Source organism: Sorex fumeus, unplaced genomic scaffold, assembly GCF_029834395.1.
Source record: "Sorex fumeus unplaced genomic scaffold, SorFum_2.1 ptg000030l, whole genome shotgun sequence".
In the NCBI taxonomy this organism is placed as follows: Eukaryota; Metazoa; Chordata; class Mammalia; order Eulipotyphla; family Soricidae; genus Sorex; species Sorex fumeus.
The window spans coordinates 12,486,511-12,513,511 of record NW_026606087.1 but is presented as its reverse complement, the minus strand read 5'-3'; the positions used below and the strand labels follow the sequence as shown (position 1 = coordinate 12,513,511).

At 53.5% G+C, this 27,001-nt stretch overlaps 1 protein-coding gene across 2 annotated transcripts; it reads right to left on the bottom strand.

The window, feature by feature from the left end:
- Positions 1-40: 40 nt before the first annotated feature.
- Positions 41-27,001, bottom strand: APBB1 (amyloid beta precursor protein binding family B member 1). Of its 2 annotated transcripts, XM_056116033.1 has the most exons (14): positions 26,856-27,001; positions 17,067-17,798; positions 10,891-11,069; positions 10,752-10,808; positions 10,582-10,667; positions 10,403-10,466; positions 9,843-9,992; positions 9,441-9,568; positions 8,910-9,024; positions 8,699-8,783; positions 8,389-8,472; positions 954-1,069; positions 686-862; positions 41-589 (listed from the first exon to the last, which is right to left on the bottom strand). In XM_056116033.1, exons 2-14 carry the CDS (start codon positions 17,782-17,784, stop codon positions 422-424), a joined length of 2,127 nt encoding a protein of 708 aa, XP_055972008.1. In that variant the 5' UTR covers positions 17,785-17,798; positions 26,856-27,001; the 3' UTR covers positions 41-421. The 2 variants fall into 2 exon arrangements, with proteins under 2 accessions (XP_055972008.1, XP_055972009.1); XM_056116034.1 differs by lacking the exons at positions 17,067-17,798; positions 26,856-27,001 and adding an exon at positions 11,968-12,283.

The window sequence follows — 27,001 nt, the reverse complement described above, 5'->3', positions numbered from 1 at the left end:
TGATGCTGGGGAGGTGTGGTGCGGGCACAGGAAGCACAGCTCAGCAGGGCAGACAGACTTTATTAGTGTTATCAGTACAGCAGAGATGCCCAGAGAGCAGAGGGGAGGTGACCCATACCTGGACTGCCACCCCTTTCCTGGACCCTCCCAGGAGGGCCTGGCCTAAACCATTCCCTCCTGCTCCACTGGAAACGGGTGAGAGCCCAGGGCTGGCCCTCGCTCCCCATGTCTCTATCATCAATCCAGTATTGTCACTTCCCCCTCCCCATCCCCTAGGCAGGGAACCCCAACTTCTTGGGAGGGAGGGGCAGCTTTCGGGGGGCTGTGGCCTAAGAATAGCCCCTAGGGCCCCACCCTGCCCCACACCCTTGAGTTCCCCAGAGGACCACAATGCAAGCAGGTGGAGGGAGGAGGGGGGGCTTCAGGGGGTATGGGCCCCCAGCCGTTTGGGCTTGAGGGAGCCCCACAGCGACTGAACCCCCCTACGGACGGTCCAGCCAACGCGCCGGGCAACGGACTCAGCAGGGGGTGCTGGGAGGCAGGAGGTGGAGGCCTGGGAACGTGCATCCAGACACTTCTGGTAGCGGAGCTGCAGAGAGGCAGAGGGCCAGTCACTCACCAGCCTGCCCCACACCGGGGGGGCGGGGGCAGTGCCACCCTCTCACCATCCACCACACCCACTTACCATGCACGCAGCCTGCACAGCCTCTGAGAGGCTTGCAGCATTGGGCTCGCACCAGAACATGTGGCAGCAGAAGGAGGCTGGGCCGGCAGCCATGATGAATGCGAAGGTGTGGACGTCCCTGCCCACTGCCAGGAAGGAGAGGAAGCGCACCCGACACTCCCCCAGCACGGCCTCCGTCTGGGGAGAGGACACCCGTTACGAAGGAGCACCGCCATCTGACCACTTCCTCAGAGGCACGGCCCTGCCTTCCCCGGCCCTCGGTCCTTACCTGCTGGTGCAAGATGGTAAGGGTGGCAGGGGCCACACTCACGTGACTGGGGGTCCACTGCTCACGGCTACTGGAGGACAGGACCGACTCCAGGGCCCCATTTATCACGTCGATCCCTGGAAGGCAACAGCCACAAATGTGGCCACAAATGTGGTGCCACTGGGGGTGAGGAGCAATTCCCCAGCCCCGCCCGCCAAGACCTTTCATGCGTCACCCTGGGCAGCCTACAGCTCAGGGCAGTGCTGCACTGGAATCCTTTCCCGGGGGGCTTTCCTGGGCTGCAGTGACTTGGCACCTTCAGGGTTTCCTCTAGCTTGAATCCTAACTTTATTTTCTTCACTGTTTCTGTCACTTTCGACCATCAGAATAGAATGACACCCCGCACCATCTCCAAAGCTGACATCCCCAAGCCCTGTGTTGTTCTCAAGCGCACACAGGGGCATTCTATAAATTCACACCGGTACCTTCCAAACAGCCCCTGCTGGTCAACCCTAACCTGATACCCAAGCCTTGTTTTGTTTCAGAGCCTCCTGAGAAATCCTTACTCTCCTGTCCTGTGCTGCTGAGGCAGTACAGTGCATCATCTCAGTTATATCCCCAACAATCTCACAATACATTCTTTTAACCATCATTTTACAGATGAGGAAGCTGAAGCTTTTAAGGTGTGCCTGCAGTGACAAGGAGAAGGGGTACCCGGTTCCAGAGTCGGGCTTATGTTGGCCCTTCCCCTAGCCCTTGCTGTAGCCCTTGACCAGAGCCCAATTTTTCATAACCTGAAAAGCTGCCAAAATCTTGGTTGCATTCACTCCTTCCTGCCAAACGCTCAAAGACCAGGTTCTTGTATAAAAGATTTCCTCACTCTTCACTGCAGGGACACGTGTCTTGCACCCCTTCTGCTTTTATCACTCATGACCTGGCTCTGGGGTCAAAGATGCCCTTTAGCTCTGTGGCAAAGAGGGGAGAATGAACAATGTCACCCTCGAGAACACAGGTCAAAGGTCTCTCTGCCTAGCTCCCAGGCCACTGAGTTCCCATACAGGTCTCCTGGTGCACAGAGGACAAGTATCTTCCTAGAAAGGCTGCCCTGACGTGGCCTTGCTCATCTTACCTTGGGCTGGATCCAGGTCAACTCCTCTCCAGAGCATACAAGTTCTCAAAAAAAAAAAAAAAAAACCAACCATACTGTCCTCTCCAGAGCTGTCAAGCCTCATATTTTACTGCTCCCTGAGCTTCAGATTATTTATGTTGCCTTTATAAACATTTAATCTTGGCAAATCCCAGATAGGCAGATGGGGAATACAAAGTATGGAGAAATGATGCTCTTAAGGAACACAGACAGTAACTGAGGGAAATGCCTGTCTGGGGTTAATGGAAAAAAAAAAAAACTGGGGAGGGGGATTCAACCAGCGATGCTCAGGGCTTACTCCTGCCTCTGCACTCTAACTCCTGGTAGTGCTTAGGGGGCCATATGGGACGCTGGGGATCGAGCCTGGTTTGGCTGTGTGCAAGGTAAGTGGCTTACCAAAGTTTCTCTCTCTCTCTCTCTCCCCCCTCTCTCACAGGGAAATGTTTCCGCCATCCTAAGTCTTGCAGGGATCCCTCAGGCTCTGTCCCCAAAGCCTATCCTGCACCCGGGCTGTGAGAGGACATTGCTGGGATAGCGCTGGGCATAACATCTTGAAACTGCTGAAAAACTTTTCCACATGGGGTTCAGACCATCTTAAAGAACCAAAACCAAGTTGAGCTGCTCTGTGTCCTGACCAAGAGCACTAGGCTTATCCCTGAAGGAATCCAGATGCCAGCACAAGGCCCTGCCAAGGCAGCTCAGGCCGACTGCGAGTCCAAGCAGAGAACCCAGAAGTCCAGGGAAGAATGACAGAGATGGGATGGGGGTGGGGGCGAAGGGCCAAGCAGGAATGCGGGGGACTGTGACATACAAGACGGGCCAGTGGAATGAACATCATGAGCACAAACCCAGGACGGCAAGGTCTGCAGACCAGCCATGAGGTGGAACCGGATCTTGTGTGGGGGAGATAAGCAGAGGTGGAGGAAAGCAGTGGGACAAGAAGCTGGGAAAGCCCGTCACGGCTGTCAACCACCAGGACAGACTTGCCCTGGCTCCTGGCCTGCATCCCACAACCCTCCTAAGCCTACTCTGTATTTTTTTGTTCACAGCAACCATTACCATCTAAAAATACTACAAACCATGGTGGGGGGGGTGTTTGTTTGTTTGGGGGTCACACCCAGCTATTCTCATGAATCAGGGATTGGGGGAACATATTGGATGCCAGTGACAGAACCCATTTGTGCAAAGCAAAATGCCCTACCCACTATACGACTGCTCAGGCTACAGCTTTTTTTTTTGCTTTTTTTTCTCTCTCTCTCTTTTTTTTTTTTCAATAATCTGCATTTCCTGGATAGTATATCAAGTACCTACAGGTAGCAACCTGACCTTAAGGTAAACCAAGAACCTAGCACATATTGGCACCCAATGGTAATGAATGAATGAGCGAATGCTTTAGAAGGCAGCAGTGGGCCGCAACAATCGTTCAGCAGGAAGGGTGCCTGCCTCACAGCTGACCTGGGTTCAATTTCCAGCACCCCATATGGTCCTTTGAGCCTAGCCAGGAGTGATCCCTGAGCGCAGAAGTCAGCAGTCAGCCTTGAGCATTGCCAGGGGTGGCCCCAAAACAAAAATGAAACAAGAAAAAGGGGCCAATGTTAAACTCCTGGTGGTTCAAAAACTAGCCCGCATAAGATAAAGCTGGAGGCAAGCAGAGAGACCACTGCTGCCCTCCCGCAAACGGCTGGCCCCTGAGCTGATGGGCAGAGGGTGGACAAAGCAGCCAGGTGGCAGATTTAGCACAGTCAAAACCTGTGCATGGAAAAGATGAAGGGGAGAAGCGACAGGTACAGGGGCAATAACTGAAGAGGCAAGAAGTCAGAGAGGGAAGACGAAACGGCAGAAATGAGTGCAGTGGTGGAGGTGTTAGCCAAATAACCTCTCTGCTCACTGGGGTTGCTTTTCTCACTTCCAGCCCCCTGTTTTCGTGGGTTTGGGGGGCGGGGGAAGAACAGTTGAGCCACACCCAGCAGTACTCAGGAGTGACCCCTGGTGGTGCTTGGGAGCCACAGGCAATGCTGGGGAGCGAAGCACCTTTAATTGCAGGCAAGTGTCTTACCTCCTGTACCATCTCCTGAGTTGATCCCCTACATACCTAAGTCTCCACCCATCTCTGTAGTGATAGTACTAGAGAATCCAACTGGAACAGCTCCCGCCTCTCTGAAATTCTACCCCTCTTTTGTTTGTTTGGTTTTGGGGCCACACCCAAACTCAGGGTTTACTCCTGGCTCTGTACTCAGGGATTACTTCTGGCAGGGTTTGGGGGTATGCAGGGGATCTACTCAGGCAAGCCAGAGGCAAGAAAAACACCTTACTCTCTGTTCCTAACTTCTAACCCCAGTTCAACCCCCACCCTTTGTGTGGGTTCTGTCATTAAACGTGTGTTTTTGACCAGTGCTCTTATCCAATAAAGCTGCCTACTAATCTGCCTATTGTCCCAGAGGATTTCACATCCTATTTCTCACTGTGATCTTTGCTTTCTGGATTTTTCAATTTTCTCAAACTTGAGGGAAACAGCAAACTAATCTGAGGCCTATAATACAGAAAGATCTTTTTTAATATAGAAACTTTATAATACAAAAGAGCCTTTCAATCCACCCAACATTTCAATAGTGCTATACTAACAGCTTCATTTCGAAATGGAGCCAAAGATCAAAATTAGATAAGGAGAACTGTTCTTGACCAAAGCCCAAAGATAAGGTTTACCTAATCCTCAGTTTCCCCTTTCCTTCTGAAACCTAGCCCTCATTTTGTTTGGGTTTGTAGATAAGATGAAGTGTACCTTAGGGAACCAGCCCACAAGAAAAGTCTATTTTATTCTGGCACCCACTGATCTACAACCCACACAGTTTCCCTGTTATTGCCCCATAATATCCACCCACCCCAACATTTTTTTCTTTTCTATTTTGATTATTGAGCCAAGCTGGCAATGTTCAGCATTTACTCCTGGCTCAGTACTCAGGGATCACTCCTGGTGGTACTCTGATGACCATATTGGATGCTGGGAATTGAACCCAGGTCAGCCCATACAAAGAAAACACCCTACACTCTGTACTATCTCTCCAGCACCTAAAAACCCCTTCTTGTGATAATTAAAACAAGATGACTGGGGGGATGAATTTGCTTTCTCCGGTCATTAAACATACAGTGCTAGTTATTAAAGCCAGTGTGGTTTGAGAGGGAAAGAATCGAACAACAACCAGGATTTGAGCCTAGATCTACCAACTGCTGGCTATGTCATCCAAGGTAAGTCTCGCTCACTTCATCTGTCTTCACAAACCCTTTCCACTCTTCTGGCATGACTCATTTATTTGGGGGTTTTGTTTGTTTGGGGGCAATGTCCAGCTTAGTCCTGACTCTGCATTCAGAAATCACTCTTGGTGGGGCTCAGGAGACCATTCAGGGTGCCAGGGATTAAACCTGGGTAAGCACATGCAAGGCAAGTGCATTACCCACTGTATGTTCAACTCATCATTTCTTGAAGAAGAATCTTTTGTTCCTTGATCACCCTCCTACTCCCACAGGCTACTAAATATGCTGACAAGCCTCAAGCCTGAGTCTAGCCTCATTTCTCTTCTCACTGGGGGCAAGTTTTGGGGGTCAGTTTGGGGGTCAGTCTGATCTATACTCACCGATTACCCCGTCACCAAACAGGGTCCGAATCTGAATTTCCAACCCATACCTCTCCTCTATGAACGCAACTGCTAACTTTTATTTGCAACTCAGCTTCTCCAAGGTACCTCAAACTCAACTTGTCTAAAATTTAATTCCCAGTCTCCACTCCATAACTGTCCTCTTCCAGTGTCTGCTATCTTTAGACAATTTTACCACTCTCCAAAAGTCAGGGAGCAAGAGTCATTCTTCATGCCTCTGTCCTTCACTCCGTATTCAATCCGTAAGAGAGGCCTGGATTTTGTTTGTTGTGGTGCCACGGGGATGAATTGAGGGCCTCACACATGCAAAATGAGTGCTCCACTGCTGCGGGATACAACCCTGGCCCCAAAGCTTGCGTTTTCTAATTGTCTGAACATCTCTTGAATCTAGACACTCCTCTTCAGCAACGCTGTAGTCCAAGACATTCTCATTTCTGGTCACGACTACTGCAAGATCCTGCTAATTGCGTTCCTCACATCCTCCTCCACCCGCTGAACATCTTTCTCCATGGCACAGCCAAAAGTGAGCTTTACAAAATCTGAAGATGATTATGCCGAGCACTCTCCTGAAAACAAACAGCCCAGCATGGGTCTTAGGAGAAGAACAGATAGTTAAGGGGCTATTAGGAGAGATGCCTCCAGATCCTGCACCAGGCTGAGTCTCATCCAGGGTACCCTGGAGAGGGCACGTGAGCCCACCACCCACCCAAAAGAAGCCCCAGCAACTGAAAACCACCACACTCCAATCGCCACCTTGCTCACGGCTGGACTCCATAGGCTCACAACAAGCCTTATCCTGGAATGAATATGTTGAAAAACTCAGGTATGCAGAATTTGTGACCAAAATTTCCAGGCTCTCATGGAGTCAGAACCAGGAATGGGCAACCTTCCCCCATCCCTCTGTTCTTCAGGGACCCCGGCATTCACGCCCACGAACTATCTCTGGTGCCATATAAGCTCATTAATAGGCCATGATCCAGAGACTCATAAATAAATCTTGGAAGAGATCAACAAGCTACAGAGATGCCGCCAGACCCCAAAGTCACCATCCAGTTAAAAATTTCACTCCAGCTGTATCACCCTATTTAAATTTTTTAGAATTCCTGGGGTGCGCGACAGCTCATACTCTACACCACTGATATACCTGGAGGAGCACCACATTGAATGGGATGTAAAGTAGAAGACAACCAATCTCTAGGAAGAAAATATTAGCACACAAGGGTCACCTGTAACAACAAGTTAGTAATCTCTTATACAAGGGCTTAAAGGCTCCAGAGTAAGATACAACAATCTATACGCACTTTCTTCTAAGAAATATTTTATCATTTTTAGCAAATTATTCATAACAAGCAATATTTATTTTCACGGAATAAATTATTTAGGGTCAAAATTAATTACTGGGACAGGCTTGGCTAATGGTTGGGAAAATTCAAAATTGAATTTGAATTTTGAAATGGTGTAATGGTGGCAAGGTGTAATGGTGGTGGGACTGGTGTTGGAATATTGAGTTTAATACGTCACTGTGAACAACTTTATCAAAATAAAAATATTTTAAAAGGGGGGGTGCTATTAGGTTCCTCACATCTACCAGCTATCCAGCTCTCACTGCACCGCAAGCATTTCACCTTCTCTCCATGTCTCTGAAGAGCCAAAGTGCCTTCCACAGTGGTCCTCACACACATGTTCATTCCGCCTAGAATGGGCTTTTCCTGCCTTATCCAACCATGCCACGTTATCACACTGACACCTTTACATTTTTGGGGGGGGGAGAGGGAGGGGTGCAAGGTTCTGGGGCCACACCACAGTTGCTCAGGGCTCACGCCTAGCTCTGTACTCAGGGATCACTCCAGGTGCTGCTCGAGGGGCCACATGCAGTGCCCAAGACTCAGCTGGGCTCAGCAACATGCAAGACAAGTGCTTAACCCCTGTGCCCTTTCTGGCCCTCAAGAAGTCTTTTCTCATGCCCAAGAATAGATGAAATTCCTGTTGATACCTAGTTTCTCAGCACTAGCTATTTTCTGTTAATGAATGACAATCTGTAATTACACACTTACTGTATAATTATTCAATTAAGTCCTGTTTCCCCCACCCCCACCCCCAGTGTATGTACCCTACGTGAAATCAGACATGGAGGGCTTCATAGGGACCTTCTAAGTGAAAGAACAAACGAGCAAACATCAGGTACTACGGAAGCTCCAGGATTGTAAGATTTTAAGTCTCGACTGAGCTTTAGTTTCCTTATCAACAAACTGGTGATGGCATACCCTCCAAAGAAAGTACTCTCTAAACAATAAAGCTTCCTCTTGAGATGCTCACGGTCTGGCTAGTGCTGTAATCCCAAAGCCTCACTCCAGGCTGCCTGGTGTTCCCATCACCTACAACCTGTCTCAACGCAGCTATGGCTTTCCTAGGAGATTCTCCCCCAGAAAGTTCCCCCATCCCAGTGTCACATGGTTCCTGCTCAGGAAGATGTGCCGCCCTCTGCTTTGGGCTGGCCTGAGTGCAGCTGCGACAGAGGCTCAGGAAGTGGAAGGGCAGAGTGACAAGCAGCATCATGGGATGCTAAAGGAGGCCTCAGGAAGCGGGGGGTGGGGGTGGGTGGGAGGGGGGCAGAGCCTTAGGAGCCAGGCAGTGGCCCCTGGGGGGGTAAAGGACATACCAACAGGCTTGGCGACAGGCACATTCCCCAGGTAATAAACCTGGAACTTTTGTACCAACTCATTCTTAGGCGCTGGAAATTCCACTGTAGGAAAGAAGAGAAAGGTCAGTCACAGTTATAAATCTTGTCCACTTCCCTCCGCCTGACCTGCGTCCCTTGAGCTGAAGTCCCTCCACTGACTGAGCCCACGCGTTTAGTCTCGTGCTGCCCATTTTGCTATCCTGTCTGCCCAGAGGCTCGTGGCGCTTCTTGAGTCATAGGGTCTTGAGTAATAAGGCTGAGCAGGGTCTGGCCGGGATGGGACACTGACCTTGAAAAGGTACATCCACAAGTTTAGAGTGGTCCAGGGAGAGCCCATTTACCAAGCAGCGGGCATTGCGCCGTTCGGCCATGATCTAAGAAGGGAGCAAATGACAGAAGGAAGGTCTGTTAGGTCTGTGTCACCCTGGAGTCCCCACTCCAGCCCCACAGCCTTAGAGAACCACGCCGGCAGCTAGCTTAGGGTGCGAAGGGGGCCGTGCCTTAGAGCAGATCTCATGCAGGCTGGTGGCGATGTTCTTGGCGGGCGCCTCACAGCGAAACACGTGGCACTTGAGCATCTGGGTCAGCTTATCCCGAGCTACATAGGCAAAGTCCCTGTTGGGGGAGGAGCATCTCGGTGTTCTCCAGGGTCGCCCTGTGTAGTCTCATCCCGCACCTCCTCCCCACGACACACCCTCCCCATCCCTCACAGCTCCTCAGAAGTTTCTGCTCTTGGGGACAGGGTCCTGTGGGGGCGGCCCCAGGCTGAGGGCAGACGGGCGAGCATGCGGAGGTGGGGAAGGATGGGCGAGCACCGCGGGCAGGGAGGGGCGGGGCAGAAGAGGGCAACTAGGGCGCTTCTGGTCCACGTGTGGGAGGAGAAAAGGGCCAGTGGAAACAGGCATGGTACCTCTCTCTGAGTCCGGCAGCAAAGAGAGGCAAGCAACAGAGTTAGAAAGGAGGACCGGGCTCCGAGTGCTGTGGGGGCCTCCCCCTCCCGCCCACCCCGGGATGCTAAACCCTGCTCCCACCTTCCACTATCCCGCCCGACGCCCCATACACGGATGCTGACGATGGGCTGGGCATGCAGCAAGGCCTGGCTCTGCGGCTCCACCAGCTTCAGGGTCTCGTCGTCCAGCTGGAGTAGCAGATCCTTCCCCTGCAGCACCAGGAAGCAGCACTCAGGGTGGACCTACAGGATGGTGGCTGACTGCCACCATTTCCAGCGCAGGGAGACCAGCCACGGCTTGGGGGCGGGGGGGGGGGCATGTTTTGGTGTGGAACCCTCTGCCCATCTGGCTTGTGCTGAGTGAGTCACACATGACTTCTCTGGCACCCCAGGGGTTGTGCTACACCCACCACCCCCAACCCAGGCCTGGGCAGCTCCGTTCGCCCCCACCTCCCAGCGCTTTCACTTGGCCTCTGACCCTCACCTCCCCCCAGCCCCCAGACATGGGGTCGTGCAGATTGTTTTTGTGGTAGGAGAGTTGACGAATGCAATTGTTGACAGCCACGCTGCTGCGTCCAGGGGCCAGTTCCTCTTCGGTCATCTCCACCCAGCCCAGCGAGCGCACCGCGAAACACTGTCAGACACAGAATGGGAGGGGAGGGGAGGCTGAGCGAAATCCACGGAAGCACAGGGCACAGAGGGGCTTGGGGAGACAGGACACCTTCCAGACTCAGAAGATGGTGGGAGAGTGCGAGGTTCCCCGAGATAGGATATGGAGGGCAGCAGAGAGGGCTGATGCTGGGGGTTGGAGAGGTTAGGGGGAAGATCCCCTGATGGTGCGAGGATAAACCTAAGGCAAACCTGGGAGGGGACCCCACCAGGCCACCTGGCTGGCTAAGTTCGAAACAACAGTGGTCCTGGGTCTGCTCTGTGACGGGACAAGCCCCAAACTTGGGAGCTGACTGAGTGACCCTGCGACCAGAAATACCCCAGAACCCAATGATAAGAGGCCCCAGCCTGCAGAGTGGGGACAGAATCACAAACCTTGATTCCCGGGTTGGCATTCCTGGGGGGCAGCTTCTCCTCCTCCTGGGGCAATGGCTCCGGGCTGGAGGCAGATGACAACACTTGGTACAGGACCCCTATCCTGGGAGCACCCCCCAAGCTCCTGCCAGACATGAGCCGTTCCCTTGCCAGGCCACTCCGCCAGGCTGCACCCTCACCTGAGGCTCTGGGCAGGGAAGGGCAGGGTCCCCTCCTCGGCTTCCTTCAGCCCCAAGTCCATCGGGGCTTCCTCACTTGGCTCATCCTTGGAATAGAGAGAAAGGAACCAGAACTTGACCATGGCCATCCCTCCTCCAGCCCCCCACCGCGATGCAGGCCCCTTGCTCACCTTCCAGAATTCCCCATCCTCGAAGCCTTCTCCATGGGTGAAGCCAGTCCAGGTGAGCTGGTGGAGGGATGGGGGGAATGAGGGGGGGGTGCTCCCCCACCCACTGCCCCACTCAGAAACAACAGGCCTGCACGCTCACCTGCGAGGTCTCCTCTCGGGGGCTGCTTCCCTGTGAGGGGGAGGCGCGGCCTGGGGGTTCCCACTGGGTGGTCCCTGTTGGGATGTGCCAGTAGTAGGTCCCTGAGGTGTCCTGGACCCTCATCCATCCAGCCGGCAGGTCGGAATCCGTCTCGAAGGCGTTGGGGTTCCAGAAGGAATCTGCCAGGTTGGGGGCAGGGGGTTGGAGCTCAATGAGGGTCATATCACCCAATCAGCAGAAAGCAGCTGTGTCTGCCTAAGTGCCCCCACCCTCCCCCCCAAAAAAATACCACAGGGTTGAGAAAATGATGGGGGGCAAAGGCTCCAGCACAACCCCCTTCATGCTAGAGTATGCCATCTGCAGCCACAACAAGGGGCCACCAGCAGGGGGCACAGCTCAGGTCTCCTGCTGGGCCCAGCTCCTGATTGATGTGGCTCATGGAGGGAAACAGGAAGGCAGAGAAGAAGCGAGTGGCCCCATCTGCACTCCTGGCGTACAGACTCATGCTCCAGCTCCTATGCACATGCAGACCCAGACACATCACCTGCACATGCTCTGCCAACACACCTTTGCCACCACCACCACCACCAAGGGTGTGTGTGCCCGAAAATACAGCAGCCCCCACATACCAGGGTAGATGAATGTGTGGTGGCAGACACATTCACACCAACACCACACAGACACTGATGCAGACACCACGCATGCGCGCGCACAGACACACACACACACACACACACACACACACACAGAGATACACATACACACACATACACACACACACACGCAAAGCTGTGCCAGCCCCCAGAAGCCCTGTGGGGATGCTGTACCCACAATGACCCCCACACAGGTGTGGTGGCACCACCCAGCATGAACACACATGACACTCATCCAACCCATGCCACGTCCGACCCTGCCATGCACACCGAGGCAGACACTTCCGCGGTGGCTACTAGCAGCGCACGGTGACGTGCAGCCTCCCCCTTCCACCCCCCAGCCGCAGCCTGGCTGCTGGCTCCATGGCCTCTGCTCTCCCGCCAGCCCCACCCAGGTCCTGCCCAGGGCCCCGGGCGCCCTCACCTGGGCTGCTGTCCTGCAGGATGATGGCCAGGAAAAAGTCCTGGGAGAACATGGTGCTCGCTCCCAGCCCCTCCTGCCTCCGCCCTCCCTCCTCACGGTCCCTCCAGTCCAGCCAGCTGGGCTCACAGCCTGGGGCTGGGCTGCAGAGAGAAGCGCATCCCGCCTCTTCTCACCAGGGCAGAGCCTGCCAGGAGAGATCCTCGCCCGCCTGCAGATCACCAGGGAGGGGCAGGACCACCCCAGCAGGGTATGTCCTTGGGGGTGGGGAAGGGGGGACGCATGAGACCCCAGCGCTGTCTACTCTCAGTTCTTCTTCCCAGTTCTGGCTTCCCACCCCCTGAATCTGCGCCCCGCAGCCCCCCTCCACAGTGGGCACCTCTTGGGGCCTCAGCCGAGCCCAGTCTGAGAGACTCCAGGAGGGATTCAGCCACCCCCTCTCCCCTCTGGGGGATACCCCGCCACCTGGGGCCCTGCAAAGCCTGCAGCGCTCAGCACAAACAGGGTGTGGCTTCGAGGCTCCCGGGGAACCCTCCCCGGCCCAGAATCTGCCCCTGCTGTGGGAGCAACAAGAGTGGACCTTGTAGACCTGGGCCCCGGCAAGCGAGGCACTGCTTGGGGCGTCCCAGCACCACCCCCCTCACCTGCCAGGGCCCAGCTAGGCTGCAGCGTCTCCTCGGCAACCGCAGCACCAGGAGCGGCTGGGAGTGCCCAGACTGCTGACGTGCTTCCCGTTACCAGGGAAACCAGGAATCCTGACTGGTCCAAGAGGCAGCGCTGAGGGACAGGCAGGCCCCCAGACCCTGGCTGCTGAGCAACCGGCCCCGGGGGGGGCGGGGGGGGGAGGGAAAGAGGCTCCGAATGGGAGTGGCCACACAAAGGTGGCTGCACACCTGGCGGGAGGGCTCGATTTGGGCAGGGTGCCCAGGAACCTGCGCCTGCAAAGGCACCGGCCCAAGAGGAGGGGCTCTCTGCATCCAGCACAGCTCACCTCCTAGGAGCCTCTTCTCCCCCACCTCCGGGCCCCTCCCTCACGCCCCAGGGAATCAGACGGGCTGCTCTTCCCCAGAGATCCCCCTCAACTGCAGAGCCTTCCCTCCAAGCCTTCCAGGAACACCAGCACCAGGGCAGCCGTGCCCTAGCCCTCCACAGCCACACCCGTCTCCCTCAAGGGGCCGGATGCTTCTTGAATCTGGGGCCCCATGACCAGTCTTGGTCTGACTCAGGCACACCAATCCATATGCCAGCCCTGTCAGCCTGCACTTTCCTGCCTCAGAGAGCTTTATCCTTCCGATCTGTCCTGGAGGGGCGCCTCTCCCCTCCCTTGACCATCTGGAAGGCCCTTCTGGAGCCTGGCACGTGTCCTCTAGGCACAGCTCCACCCAGGCCATTGCTTCCTCACGCCTGTATTATTCAGGAATGCACACCTTCATGCCCTCAGCAGCCCATGCAGGCACCCAGGCCTGCCCTCTAATGCTCCTGTAGCATTCATTCATCTACCCATTCATTTGTCCACGCAAACCTTCAAACATTTGCTCAGGAGTTAGTCAATTACTTACTGCTCTCTCTCTTTCTCTACCCTCTCTTTTATTGTAGTCGAGGCTATTTCTGCTTATTTGGGGACCACACCAGGTGGTGCTCAGGGCTTACTCCTGGCTCAGTGCTCAGGGAACACTTCCAACAGGGTGCAGGAGGCCATATGCAGAGCCAGTGATCAAACACAGGCCAGCTATGTGCAAGTGCCCTACCCACTGTACTTTTGTTCTAGTAATTTTTTTTCCCCTAGACCACTGGGATACTTTTATCATAGGTCCATCTAGGCTACCTTTATTCTAGGAATTTTTTAACCTGGACCACCCCATTTGACTCACAAAAGGTTTCCAGTCTAGTCCCCATCAATTTACACTTTTTAATCCTGAATGATTCTTCCAAAATGCTAAGACTAATGAAATTACTCCACAAGTTAATAATCTTTCTCTTTACCTTCAGAATAGAATCCAAATTCCTCCACAGGGCGCTATGGGCTGTTATGAGCCCTTAACTAACCACATGCCTAATCCCAGCCTTAGCTCTCTCCCAACCCCTTGGCACTTTTTGCTTGGCTCATGCCCCTCTTCCTCTCCGTGCCCAGCTTCCTTCCCATGGGCCTTCACCTGGCTTGTACCAAGTTCTCCTCAATGCAAAGGTCACATCCCAAACCTGGACTAATCCTCTGATCCCCCCCCCCACCTCCCCACCTCCACAAACATTCCCTTCCATCCAGTGCTCATCATATTGCTCCTAACCATTTATACCTGCCTCCCCTCCTCAGACTATGAATATTATGAGGGCAGGAACATCTGCCTGCTGTAGGTATGTTCTCAGCAGTGACAAGGCACCAAGTGTGAATCCCTAGGAAAAGTTCGTCCATTTAGCACTCTTTCATGAATTCGTTCACACACTTGGCCACCGGTACACAATCAAGGGAGAGTGAGCAGGGCCAAAGGGCACCTGTCTAACGTGGCGAAACCCTGGCTCTGATCCCTGACACCACGACCTACAAAAACATTTTTAAGAATTAAAGAGAGAAAGAAAGAAACTGAGTACCCTCCCCAGCCTGGCTCCACGGTGCTCGCCTCAATCCCCACCACCTTCACCAGCAGGATCCTTCATTACTAATGCCCTAGCTGAGTCCACAGGCCACTGTCTGCGCTGACACACCCTTCCCTGTTCTTCAGTACTGCTATCCTGCTTATTCCAGAAGCCTCCTGGGTGTGGCTAGGCCTGGCCACCACAGTGCCCATCCCAGGAGTCACTCAGCATCCAGACCTCCCATTACATGGCCTGTGTGAGACGCCTACAAGCAGAGGTTGCAGACCAGCTCTCTGCAGGCTGATGCAAGCTCCAGACACATTTTGTGAGGCCTGATGAGAGCGTTTTTGAACACCAGAACTAGCTGCTAACATTTAGAAAAACTGGGATATTTCGAAGCAATGTCTAGTTTTCCATTTTCCTTGAAGAGTTACATTCACTGGCTTCACTGAGGCTCCATTTTTTTCCACCTAACAAACTGAGGAGAGTAACGGTTGTTACTTCCAGGGGGCGGTCCAGGCAGTGACTGACAAAGACCACTCTGTGTCACATAAGAGGTGATCAGACTTGGCCTTTGAGAAAAGTCCCCAGTACCACCTATCAAGTGTTCCTGCAAAAATAAATGCAAAAAAGGATCAAAAAGAAAAAAACCCTTTCAAATAAGGATCTGATCAAAGCTCTACAACTCACTAGCAAGCATAAGAAATTCAAGGGATGAGGAACATACTCAACACAGTGCAGAGTCGGTAAAACTGAGACTACAAAGATTCTAGGGCCAAACCAAAACCGCAGTGTCTAAAATTAAAATACACACACACACACACACACACACACACACACACACACACACCTGCAAGCAAAACTGGAGAGCGGCAGGGAGAACACAGACCAAAGATCAAAAGAAACTTTAAGTGACATATCAACCATCGAAAGGTCTGGACTTATTTGGATATCGATTCAACCATCAAAACTCCTTTAAAAGGTCAGGAGGTGAGGGAGTGGGAAAGACACTCATTAACTGGGAAAAACTGAACCTTGACTAGATATTTGAAAATGATGAGGAGTTATAGTTAATTTTTTGTAGGCATGCTGAGAGGACTGTGGGTTTTCAAAAGAGTTTTTGCTTTTAGAAATGCCCGCATAAATGTTACACACGGAAGGATTTGCTATGAAAGAGCCCCGGCGGCAGTCCGGGAGGAAGGGGCGGTACAGACGTAGCAGCATTAGTCCTGGGCTGGGAACTGCTAAAGCTGGGGCGTGGGTAAATCGGGTCCACTATTCTTTTCTCTCTCCTTCTGAAGGTTTGAAGCTGCCCCCTTTCTGAAAGGGGAGAATGCGCTGCCTTGGGAACAGTCAGCTCATTGGAACGCTGTGCTCCCTGCCAGGCTCCCCCAGCTGGGCCTGAGAGAATCTCTCCTAATCTTTACCTTCACTGCAGCCCATTGTTTCGGCCCTTGGCGCCTCTATGTGACAGTAGCAAATGTGAAGACTCTAGGTAGAACACATTAAACGATCGATCTTGAGAATCCTCTTGTCTATTCTTGTTTGACTCTCACCCCAAAGAAGTGCATATTTATTCTTCCTTTGCTTCCTATCCTGTTTTCACTCTGGTTGGGGAGGAGGGCGCCACGCCCAGGAGTGCTCAGGGTTTACTCCTGGCTTTGTGCTCAAGGCTCATCCTGGAGTAGCTCAGGGGACAGGACCATATGGGCCATCGAACCTGGGTTGGCTGTGTGCAAGGCAAGCGCCCTACCCACTGTTCTATCTCTCCATCCCCTGATCCTATTCTTAGCGACAACAGTTTTCTTGCGATGCCCAGTTTGGTACTCTGCATCCAACAACTCTTTCAAAATAGAGCTCTGTGGGGACACGCTGTTGCTCCCTCCAGACCTGGTCTGTTTAGACCCGGCCTTGGTGCACTGCATGCCATGCACACTCACGGCAGCAGAGTAACATGGGTCTGAGAGTGCAGGTCTGGACTGCGTATAAACCTCAATTCTAATGTGATTTCAGACAGTCTGTGACTGGGGAATCTACTAAATTTCTCCAGGTCTTTTGTTTTGGTTTGGTTCGGTTTGAAGCCACGCCCAGCTGTGCTCAAGGCTCACTCAGGCTGTGCATCCAGGGCTCCCTCCTGGAGGGGCTCAGGGGACAATAAACAGTACCAGGGATGGAACTTGGGTAGGCTGCATGCCAGGCAAGTGTATTACCCACCGTACTATCTCTCTAATCATGAGGATCTCTTTTGTGGTCCTCTGTAAATATGGAGACACTAATGATGTCTAGCCCACAGCATTATTCTAAAGATTAAATGTGATGGTTGCTGAGCTGAGGGCCAGTGAACAGGCCGTTGAGTAGCCCATACACAAACCTGGTCCTCAGCCATCAGGATGTGCTAGAGGGAGTATTCTAAGGACATATCAAAGCACTCAGATCAGAACAGTCTCCTTCAAAGCACCTGATGCCATGGGCCTTGGGACTCTTCCCTCTTGTCCATCCCCAATTCCCCACAAAAAAGCTTCACAAGGTACCTGTGTCCTCTGGGGAGCCGTAGGAGGGGCTACCCTGGGATAAGGTTGCCCAGCTTGAGTCCTCGTCGCTGGCCGCACTGTTCCGCATGCCAAACAGGAGGCTGGCACTCTTGCTGTGCTCCCGGGGACCGTCTGCAAGGGCCTGGGGTCCGGGGGGAACCTCCGTACTCTCCAGGGGCTCGGGAAGTCCTGGGGGAGAAGACAAGTCCTCCTCCTCCTCGTCGTCCTCTTCCTCATCATCCTCCTCTGCTTCCCCGGCCGCCTTCTCTTCTCCCTCGTCAGGCCCCTGATCGTGGGTGCTGAGAATCAGGCCAGGCCCCCGGAGCCCTCGGTTGGCGGCGTTGTGGGCGGAGAGCTCCAACTCAGAGTACAGGTGCATCAGGCCTTTGGGGCCCAAAGGGGCCATCTCCGGCTCCTGGCTGGCCTCCTCAGCCAAGGTCAAGGTCACGTTGCGGTTCTGGTCACGGTGGGCAGTGGCAGCCCGCCGGAGCTGGTTCTGACCCTCCTTTAGCCACTTGGCATTGGCAGGGCCTGGCTCGGGCCCGCCACCCTCCCCCATGGCACTGCGCAGGTCCTTGGGCCCCACCGCTGTGGCCTGCAGCTTGGCGTTGAGCAGCTGGTTGTGGGCAGCGTGCAGGGGCAGGGGCAGGCTCAGGGCGGGGCCTCCGTGGCTGTTGGCATTAATGGCCGACTGGCTCAGTGACGATGGGACAGACATGGCCTTGGCAGATCCTGCGGGTGGGGAGAGGACATACTGAGCGGCCAGGGAAGGCTGGTGGCGCCCCTGCTGCTGCCCAGGGCCACCCCCTGCTCCTCCTCACCTGCCCACACTCAGCAGGGCAGCCTGCACCGGGCTGCGTCCCCAGGAAATACATGCAGGGCTTAATCCTTTCCCCTGCATTGAGTCCCCCGAACCCAGGCCAGGCTGGGGCCCACAGCCCACCCCATCCCCCAATTCTCCAGGCCTGTGCTTCCTAGGGCAGTGCTGTCTCCCCCACCCCCCACCCCCCACTTTTCCCTCACTCCTAACAGCAGCGCCTCGACACAAGGGCTCTCTGTGCCCTGGCACTCCAGCATCTCCCGCCACAGCCAACTGTACCAGGCCACGAACTGTCCCCTCATCCCATCACCCTGCTAGCCACACACACACACACACACACATTGTGGGCCCCAGGCTGTGCTCCATCACCACAAACCACTGGGCTCCAGCCCGTAAGGGTGGGGACAGCTTGCAGATCCAAAGACAGAGCCCTGGGAAGGTGGGTCACAGAGCTTATTTCCGGCTCCTCAGGCCAGCCAGGCTTTGAGGCAATATTTTGGTGCCCATTTCTCTAAAGTCTCTTACCTCAGGCACCAGTCCCTCCACTAGCTCCTCAACTGCCCTCTGCCCATTTCAAGGCAGCAGCCTGTGGGCTGAACCCTCCAGCCCTTTATGTCTTTGAACAGCCCTCGGCTAGGCTTTCCCTCAAGACTCTTTTTCGTGGCCATGCCCACATCCTTCCCTGCATCTAGGTCCTTGTGACAGGCTAAGGAACGACTTGCTCTGCTGCGTGGTTATCTCCCTGTGGCTGTAATTCCAATCCCATGGCGGTGAGGATCTTGTCCTGTCCACCCCCCCACCCCCCACCCCCCCAATGCAAATGAGCCTTCAACCTTAGCACAGACTGGCCCAGAAAAGAGAGTCACAGAGCTGTACTGATGAGTGACTCTATCTACCCCATCTCCTCCATGTTCATTTTAGTAGTTCCTCTGCCAGATTCAGAAAAAGCATTTCAATCGTGCCACTGTCTCAACCATTGCTCCTGGTGGCCCCACGAGGGCTTCAGCCTGTCCAGCACATGAGAGACCCTCCAGTTCCATGTTGCCCCTTCAGGCTCCCTCCTCCCTCCTCCCAATCTTGCTCAATCACTTCTCCCCTTATTCCTCAAGCCCAGGACCCCAGCAATCCCCCCCTTCCCCCTTCCCTGTTCTCCCGCCCTTCCACTGCCCTGCCCCCTCCTTCCCTGATTTTTTTTTTTTTCGGGAGGGCGGGGGCACGCATTCCGGGCTCTACCAGGAGTTACTCCTGGTGGTGTATCCCAATGAGATGCTGGTGATGGTGCAGGGTACAAGGCAAATGCCCTACCTGCTGTACTACCACTCCTGTCCCAAGGAGCTTTCCCGGAAATCAGACTGGCTCCCCACCTCACAAACCACTGTCCCTGACCACTAACTGTCCAGACCTCTTATCCTGACCCCTCTCGCTGTTGCACTATTTCCCCTCTCCCTCGTTCCTTCCTCTGTGTTCCCACTTCTGATCCATCTACCTCTAACCCCCCACCCACAACTCTTCCCTGTCAACTGCTCCCCACTGCAGACCTTTCCCCAGGTTCCCACCCTTCAGCTCCCTCTGGTTCTCGCCTGAGAGTTCACCTTCCTGGTTCCCACTAACGTATGCCCTTTCTTGCCCTCATGCCTGGTCGCGGCCGGGTTCTCTCTGCCTCCTCAGGGTCATGCTCAGTCCCAAGCACCAGAGCCGCGGGTGCTTCAGGTTGCCTGAGCGCAACTCTGCCATCTCTTGGGGGCTGGTGTACAGTCCCAAGGCAGGAGTCCAGGCGCACTGCTCTTGGCCTGTCGAGCACCTCAGACCCTAGTACAACGCTACACACGCATCCAGGAGGTCAAGATTCCTCTCTGTGTCTCTGCCTCACATGTAACTGCTGATCTGCTCAGTGTGGCTCTTCCACTTTTCCACTTGGGCAAGAGAGAACTTGTGGTCGCTGGAATAAAAGAAAAAATAGACAGCACTGCCTCTCCCCAGAACCACAGTAATCTTCCAAAAATGGAAACCAGCCTGTATCATGTCAGTCCCTCAGTCTGAGAAGTTAAATGGCTCGTCGCGGCCTTTAGGATGTCTGTGCTGGTGAGGACAGCCTTGAGCTCATGTCTATGAATGCTCAGACCTCACACCTCACATTCCAGCCCCGTGAAATCGGGTGCTTTCTAGAATATGTCACACGCTCATAGTCCTGCCTGTCTGTTTACACGGCTCCCTCGGCTTGAAATCCTGTCCCCCTGTGAGAACCTCTGCTCGTGTTTCAAAACTTGGCTCTACGGTCAGAGCTGCCCAGCCGCCTTTCCTCCTCGGTCCTCTCCCCACAGCCTCCAGTGACCAATTTCCTCCTGTGAGTCTCATGGCGCCCAGAACCACATTCCACCCCAACATCCAGGGCTGTCTCTGACTCGGTTTCACATGCCCATTACCAAGGAGCATGTGCTGTGGGTGTTGCTCAGAAAAGGTGCCTGGGGTGTGGAGGGAAAAAAGGAAGAAGTTATAGATATGGGGGCAAGAGAAAAGAGGACCAAGAAAGCTTGAGGACAAATGTTAAGAAAGGCGTATGTGGCTCCATGCACTGGGGAAGGGCCACGGAGTGAGGGGAAGATAAATGTTCTTTCAGAAGATAATAAGATGGGGCAGGGGTCCCAGAGAGGTGAGGGCTGAGATCTAGAAAAAGGAAGGATTGAGACTAGAGCAACAGTAGCAGGTAGGGCGCTTGCCTTACACTGGGCCAACCCAGGTTCGATTCCCAGTACCCCATCTGGTCCCCCAAATCTGCCAGGAGCAATCCCTAAGTGCAGAGCCAGGAGTGACCCCTGACCACCAATAGGTGTGGCCACCCCTCCTAAATCGCCCCCTCCCCACCACCAAAAGGAATGGGAGTTAAATCAAAAGCCTGGCCCAGAGGCTATTCTAAAGTGGCATCCCAAGACACTCAGGAGGTAGAAGAGCCCAGTGACTAGCAAAGCTTAGAGAATCAGACGGATAACAAGTCCCTCTCTGGAGCATCGGTGAGTGGATCAGCCTCTCCCTAGCACATGACAAAGTATACTCAGGAGTATATGATCTCGGAAGGGCACACACTGTGAAGTGGGACAGACCTGAGCATCAGCCTGACACAGGGCAGCCCTATCTATCTGGCCACGGAGTCAGAAAGCACCCAAGAAAGAATGCAGCCACCCTCTGACAAAATTTACTGAGAGAGATTTGCAGGGAGAGAAATACAGGTTCGAGAGAAGCGGGGCTTTTCCATAGTGGAAAAGAACAGAGAGAAAAAGTTATGTGTTCAAGGGAGAACACTGGTTTGAAGGAGCAAGCCCTTGTTTTGTTTAGTTTTGGAGCACTCGACAGTGCTCAGGGCTAACTCCTGGATGAGTTCAGGGATCACTGCTGGTGGGGCTCTGGGGTCTATATAGGGTGTCAGGGATGAAATCCAAAGCAGTCACATGCAGGCAAGAGTCTTACAAGCTGTACTGTCTCTCCAGCCCTGCCCACTCTGACATTTTTTTTTTGCTCCCCACCTCCACCCCCCAAATTCTACAACCCCCCCTCTGACTCTTTGAAGACGAAGGATAACCAGTGGCCTGACTGTGCCCAAGAAAGGAAACAGGGGCTGAGGCAATAGCTCAGTGGGGCAGCATGCATGCCGAGCATGTATGAGGTCCCAATACTGATCCCCAGTAAATATGTCCCCAGCCCATCCCCACAACACCAGGTGTAGCCCTGGTGGCATTCACACTGCTAGGGTGAATCTGGTGTTCTCAAGTACTCAGGGGACAGACCCAAGCACCACTCCATCAGACTATACCACTGGGCCAACTATAGCTAGGCATGGCCTCTAGGACCCAGAGTACCAATGAGGATGCCCCCTGAAAGAAGGGCTGAAGAGATAGGACAGTGGGTAGGGACTCTCCCCCCCCAACCCCCCCGGGAAATCTTTCTAAGTAAATTTTGTCACAAGTGGCCACATTCTTATTCTTTCTCTGGTGCTTTCTGACTGGGTGGACAAATGGGTAGGGCTGCCCCAATATCAGGCTGATGTTGAGGTCTGACCCTGCATGCAGCTGACCTGGGTTCACTCCCCAGCATTCCATAAAGCCACCCAGCTCCACCAGCAGTGATCTCTGAGTACAGAGCCAGGAGTAAGCCAAAGTAAGGGGTACAACTCAACCTCTCCTCTCTTGTAGGGTCATCTAGATCTATACCCTCTTGAAAATGGAAAGAGGCAAATGGATCCTGGTATAAAGCAGGAATTTGTTTGGGCCCTGACTAAAGCAGTGCCACAGAGTGTAAAAATGGTCTTGACTGACCACAGGGTTGGGGGTGGACACTGCTCAAGGTCAATGACCCCCCAACCTGACAACTTTCCATATGCTGGGAACTACACGGGGAAGAGTGATGTAAACAAAGAAATGGTTCCTGTCCAGTGGTGTTTACAGCCCAGTGGGGAACCAGTCACTGAACAACTCATTACAATGCAGTGGGGTACTGGTATCTAGAATAGGCCCGCCCTACGTGTGGAATAATTATTATCATGGTGAAGCACATGAAGAGCTCTACGCAATCCTGTGGTTGACTCTAGCCCACATATTAGTTACGACCTACCTGAAGAAGCAGCTTGGAAACTGAGACAAGAGCAGCACTCTCCCTGGGCTACCCTCTTCATACACACTGCTCCAGTCATAATTTACAGAGGAAACGTGAAAGCCCCCCCACCCCCAGCCAGAGAATGTCCGCAAACAAACAAACCTACTGACGTCAACCTCTGACCTTTTTTCTACTTCCGCCTAAAACCCACTGCTTCACCAGTCATTTGGACGCATCTTTCCATGTCCCCATTAACCCATTAGCTCTTTTTAAAAAGAAAAATCTTCTTCTCAATGGGATCCACTCTCTCCCAACTTAAGAACAGAATCTTTCACAATGGGCGAGCCTGCTCATGCTCTGCATGCAGGATATTCAGTTCTGATCCCTTTGCGCTGCATGTTTCCTGAGCACCACACCAGTACTACTGGCCTGATGAAGCACAACAGGTAGGGTGCCTGCCTTCTATGCAGCCGACCACGGTTCAATCCCTGGCACCCCAAATGGTTCCCCAAACCTCGCCAGGTGTGATCCCTGAGCACAGAGTTGGAAGTAAGCCCTGAGCACTGCTGGGTGTGACCCCCAAAACAAAAACAGAAAAACAATAAAAAAGAAATCCTACAAGGGGCCAGAGTGATAGTACAGTGAGTATGGCATTTGCCTTGGACACAGCTGACCCAGGTTTCATGTCAAGTACCCCATATGGTCTCCCGAGCCCACCAAGAGTAAACTCCAAGCACAGGGCCGGAAGTAAGCCCTGAACACCACTGGGTATTGAAAAATAAAGATTTTAGGGGTCAGAGCAAAACTATAGCAAGCAGCATGCTTGCCTTGCACGTGGCCAAGCTGGGTTCAATCCCCAGCATCCTATATGGTATTCTGAGCACTACCAGGAGTAAGGAGTCACCCCTGAGTATCACCATGAGAGCCCAACACCACCACCACCCCCCTGCCCCCAAAAAAAAGAAGGAAGGAAGGAAGCCAGTCCACAGAATTTTGTTGTGTTGTTGTTGTTGTTTGGCCATATTCAGAGGTGCTCAGGTCTTACTTCTGGCTCTGCACTCAGGGATCACTCTTGGCAGGGGACCATATGGGGTGCCAGGGATCAAACCCAGGTCAGCCCCGCCGCACAGACAAAGTTCTCAGAAGAGCTGTCTCTATCCACCTTTGCCAACGCCTCACCCCTCTTCACTCTAGCATTCACTCCCAATGTGCCTCAGTCATAGCTCCCAGCAGGACCTTGATGTCCCCTCATCTAACGGACACTTGCAGTTCTTGCCTCAAGCTGTCCTCTCAGCAGCATCTGACACAGTCGTGTTTCATGCAGCTTTCATTTGTGGCTTCAATACACATCTCCTGGCTTCCTTCCTACATTCCAGTTACTTTCCAGTAATTTCTTATTCTTCTTTACTGGCTGATTGTTCCCTTTCCTACTTCCACCTGAAACTCAACTCAGGAATTCATTCAGGCCTCTAGCTTCACTTATCAGCCACTGCTGATATTCACAGGTCCATCGCCATTTTCGATTCCTCCTCTGCGCGCCTGACATGCACGTTCCACTTTCTAGTCCACATCTCCTCTTGGCTGAGAGGCCTCACAAACTAACAGATCCTTCACGTTTCCCTCTCACACACGCTGCCTCTCTTTCAGGGACCCTGACTCATGAAACAGTACGACCACCCATCCTGCTATGCAAGTCTTGAAGTAGGGGCACCATCCTTGAGACCACCCTCTCCCTCACACCCTGAAATCAATCCATTTCCAGGTACTGGCAATTTCCTGTCTGAGAAAACCTCGTGCCTTCAAGTCCTCCATATCAGCAATCTATAACAAGGACAAATTCTTTTTGTTTGTTTTTGGTCATACCCAGCAGTGCTCGGTGCTTATTTCTGGCTCTGTGCTCAGGGATCACGCTTGGTGGGGACCGTATGCAGTGCAGGTTGCCGCATGAAAGGCAATCGTTCTACCTGCAGTACTCTCTCTCAAGCCTGACAGAAAAAAATTTAGTCTAAACAGTCCTGTTCAGTCTGCCCTCTGCCTTCTTCAGCTCTGGCACTCTGCTTTTCTGTCCTTCTATTGATTCCTTGAAGACAATATTGCTCTCAGTTTCCACAATGTGTCTGCATTTGACTTCTGTTTTGGCCATGAACTGCCTCCTACCTTCTCAGCAAAACTACTCAGCATGACATTCTCAGAACAGCCTTTGCTGACCCTCTTTCTACAATCCAAACCAGTTTAGCATGTGCTTTGGTATATTATTCAGACACCGTATACCCTTTCATCGTATGTGTTACATGTGTAGTTTGATTCTTATCTGATTATCCACACACACCAAATTGCAAGGTGGACAAGAATCCCCTCTATTTTGAGCAGAATTATATCTTCAGTTTCTAACACGATGCTCAAAGCATATTTGCTAAATGAGTTTCATTTCATTTCATTTCATCATCCTGTTAATCGTCGATTGCCTTGAGCAGGCCCCAGTAACGTCTCTTTCATCCTAGCCCTGAGATTATATTCAAGGCTCTTTAGGAGAATGAGACCCATCATTGTTACTGGTATTTGGCATATTTGGTAGGCCACGGGGAGTTTGCCAGACTCTGCCCTGTGGGCAGGCTACATTCGATAGTCTGCAAGTTTGTCCAAAGTAGGAATGAGATAATAAGATATCATAATGAAAATGCTAAATGAGTAAATGATCAAATACTTTTTTTTTATATAAAGAATCACACTGGCTGCTGTGTGGAGAACAGTTAAAGAAAACCAGGCAAAAGGGTAGCACAATCAAGGAAAGAGCTATGACCTGGATTAAGTCTAGGGATGAAGCAAAATGAACAGATTAGAAACACAGTTAAATAGTGTATGTAACAGAACTTGGAAGCATCAGATGTAGGTGAGAGATAAGGGGGTGGGGTTGGGGAGACAGGGAGATAGAACAATGGGGTAGGGCGATTGCATTCTAAGCACAGGACCCAGGTTCAACTCCCAGCACCCCACATGGTCCCTGAAGCCCCACAAGGAGTGATCCCTGATTGCAGAGCCAGGAGTAAGTCCTGAGCACTTTTGGGTGTGGCCCAAAAACAAACAAACAAAAATGGTGAGAGAGACAGAGGCTAACTAGAATGTCCAAGAATTTCGGCTTAAGGAACTGATTGGAAAGTTGCCATTTCTCAGTTGAAGGGTAACAGATTTGGAACTAGGGTAAAGAAGGAGCACCAGGAAGATAACTCAGCTTTGAATCCACAGATCTGGAATTCCTGTTGGACTTCTGAGGGAGTGTGGGAAGGTTGACTATCAGAGTTTAAGAAAGAGGCAGGAGCCAGGTACACAAGAACCTGGGGACCATTAGCATGCATATATGTAGCCTGAAGCCCTGAGAGCAAATGGAATATCCAAAGAGAGAATGCAGACAGAGGGCACAATGACAGCTCAAGACAGAAGCAGAACAGGTTCCCAACACCTAAAAAGAGGAGGAGGTAACAAACAAACGGGATTGAAAGTAGTAGACCGTGCCAGTAGGTGAGAACGGGGGAAATGATTCAGGGAGAATGAGTTGACACCAGCACTGGATACTACAAAAGAGCACAGGGGGCTGTCAGGGGAGTGTTCAATGGTCACGTGGAGGTCCCTGGTGACCTTGGCTTGGGCAGTGTCAGTCGATGTCAGGAGCAGAGGACGAGTGGAGCGATTCTAAGAATGAATGGAAGCGAGGAAACGACCGACCAGCGTCGCCGCGGTCTGAAGAAGTGCCGCGGGCTGGGACTCTGCTGGGAGGGGCTCGGAATTCAAAGGAATCGGGCTGGCGGGTCCAAAATAACCTCGGCACTGGCGGTGGGCAGCTCGCTCGGGACCGACGCTTGGGCGAGCGCTAGGCCTCCGGGCTGAGCCGGGGACACAGGCGGCCGCGCCAGGGCACACCCCTCGGTCGCCGAGGGCAACAGAATGCGGCTTGACAGATTCCCGGCCTGGGACCCCGCAGGATTCGGCGCCGTCTGTGTCAATCTCAGCCCCGCGTGCCCCCCCCCCCCCGCTCCCCGCCCCGGTCTCCCCTCCCCCCGCAGCCCTCCTCCCCCACCGCCCCCCGCTCGCCGCGCGTCCCCCGGGGTCACCCGCTATTCATCCCCGTGGAGCGGGAGGTACAGGTCTGGGAGGGGGTGGGGGCGAGGCCCCAGGGGGCACCTCCGGGGGGGCTGGCGGCGGGGGTGGGGCACAAAAGGGCGGTGGGAAGGCGCGCGCGCTGGGAGGGCCGCCCGCGGGGCCGGGGCCTGGCCGGGAGACCCGCGCCGCCCCCCCAGCCGCGGGGCAAAGGGCTAGCCCGGCCCCGCCGCCTGCCGGGGGCGTCGGGATCTGGGCTGCGGGGCTGGGCCCGGGCCGCGGGCAGCTCCTACCTGCGCGGGGAGGCCCCAGGCCCAGGTGGCGGAGGTGGCTCAGGCTGCGGGACTCGGGCTCCGCGGCGGCTTCTCCATCACAACATCCCCCGCCCTGGAGCGCGCCGGCCGCGGGGCCGCGCCCCGAGCGGCGGGGGCGCGCGCGC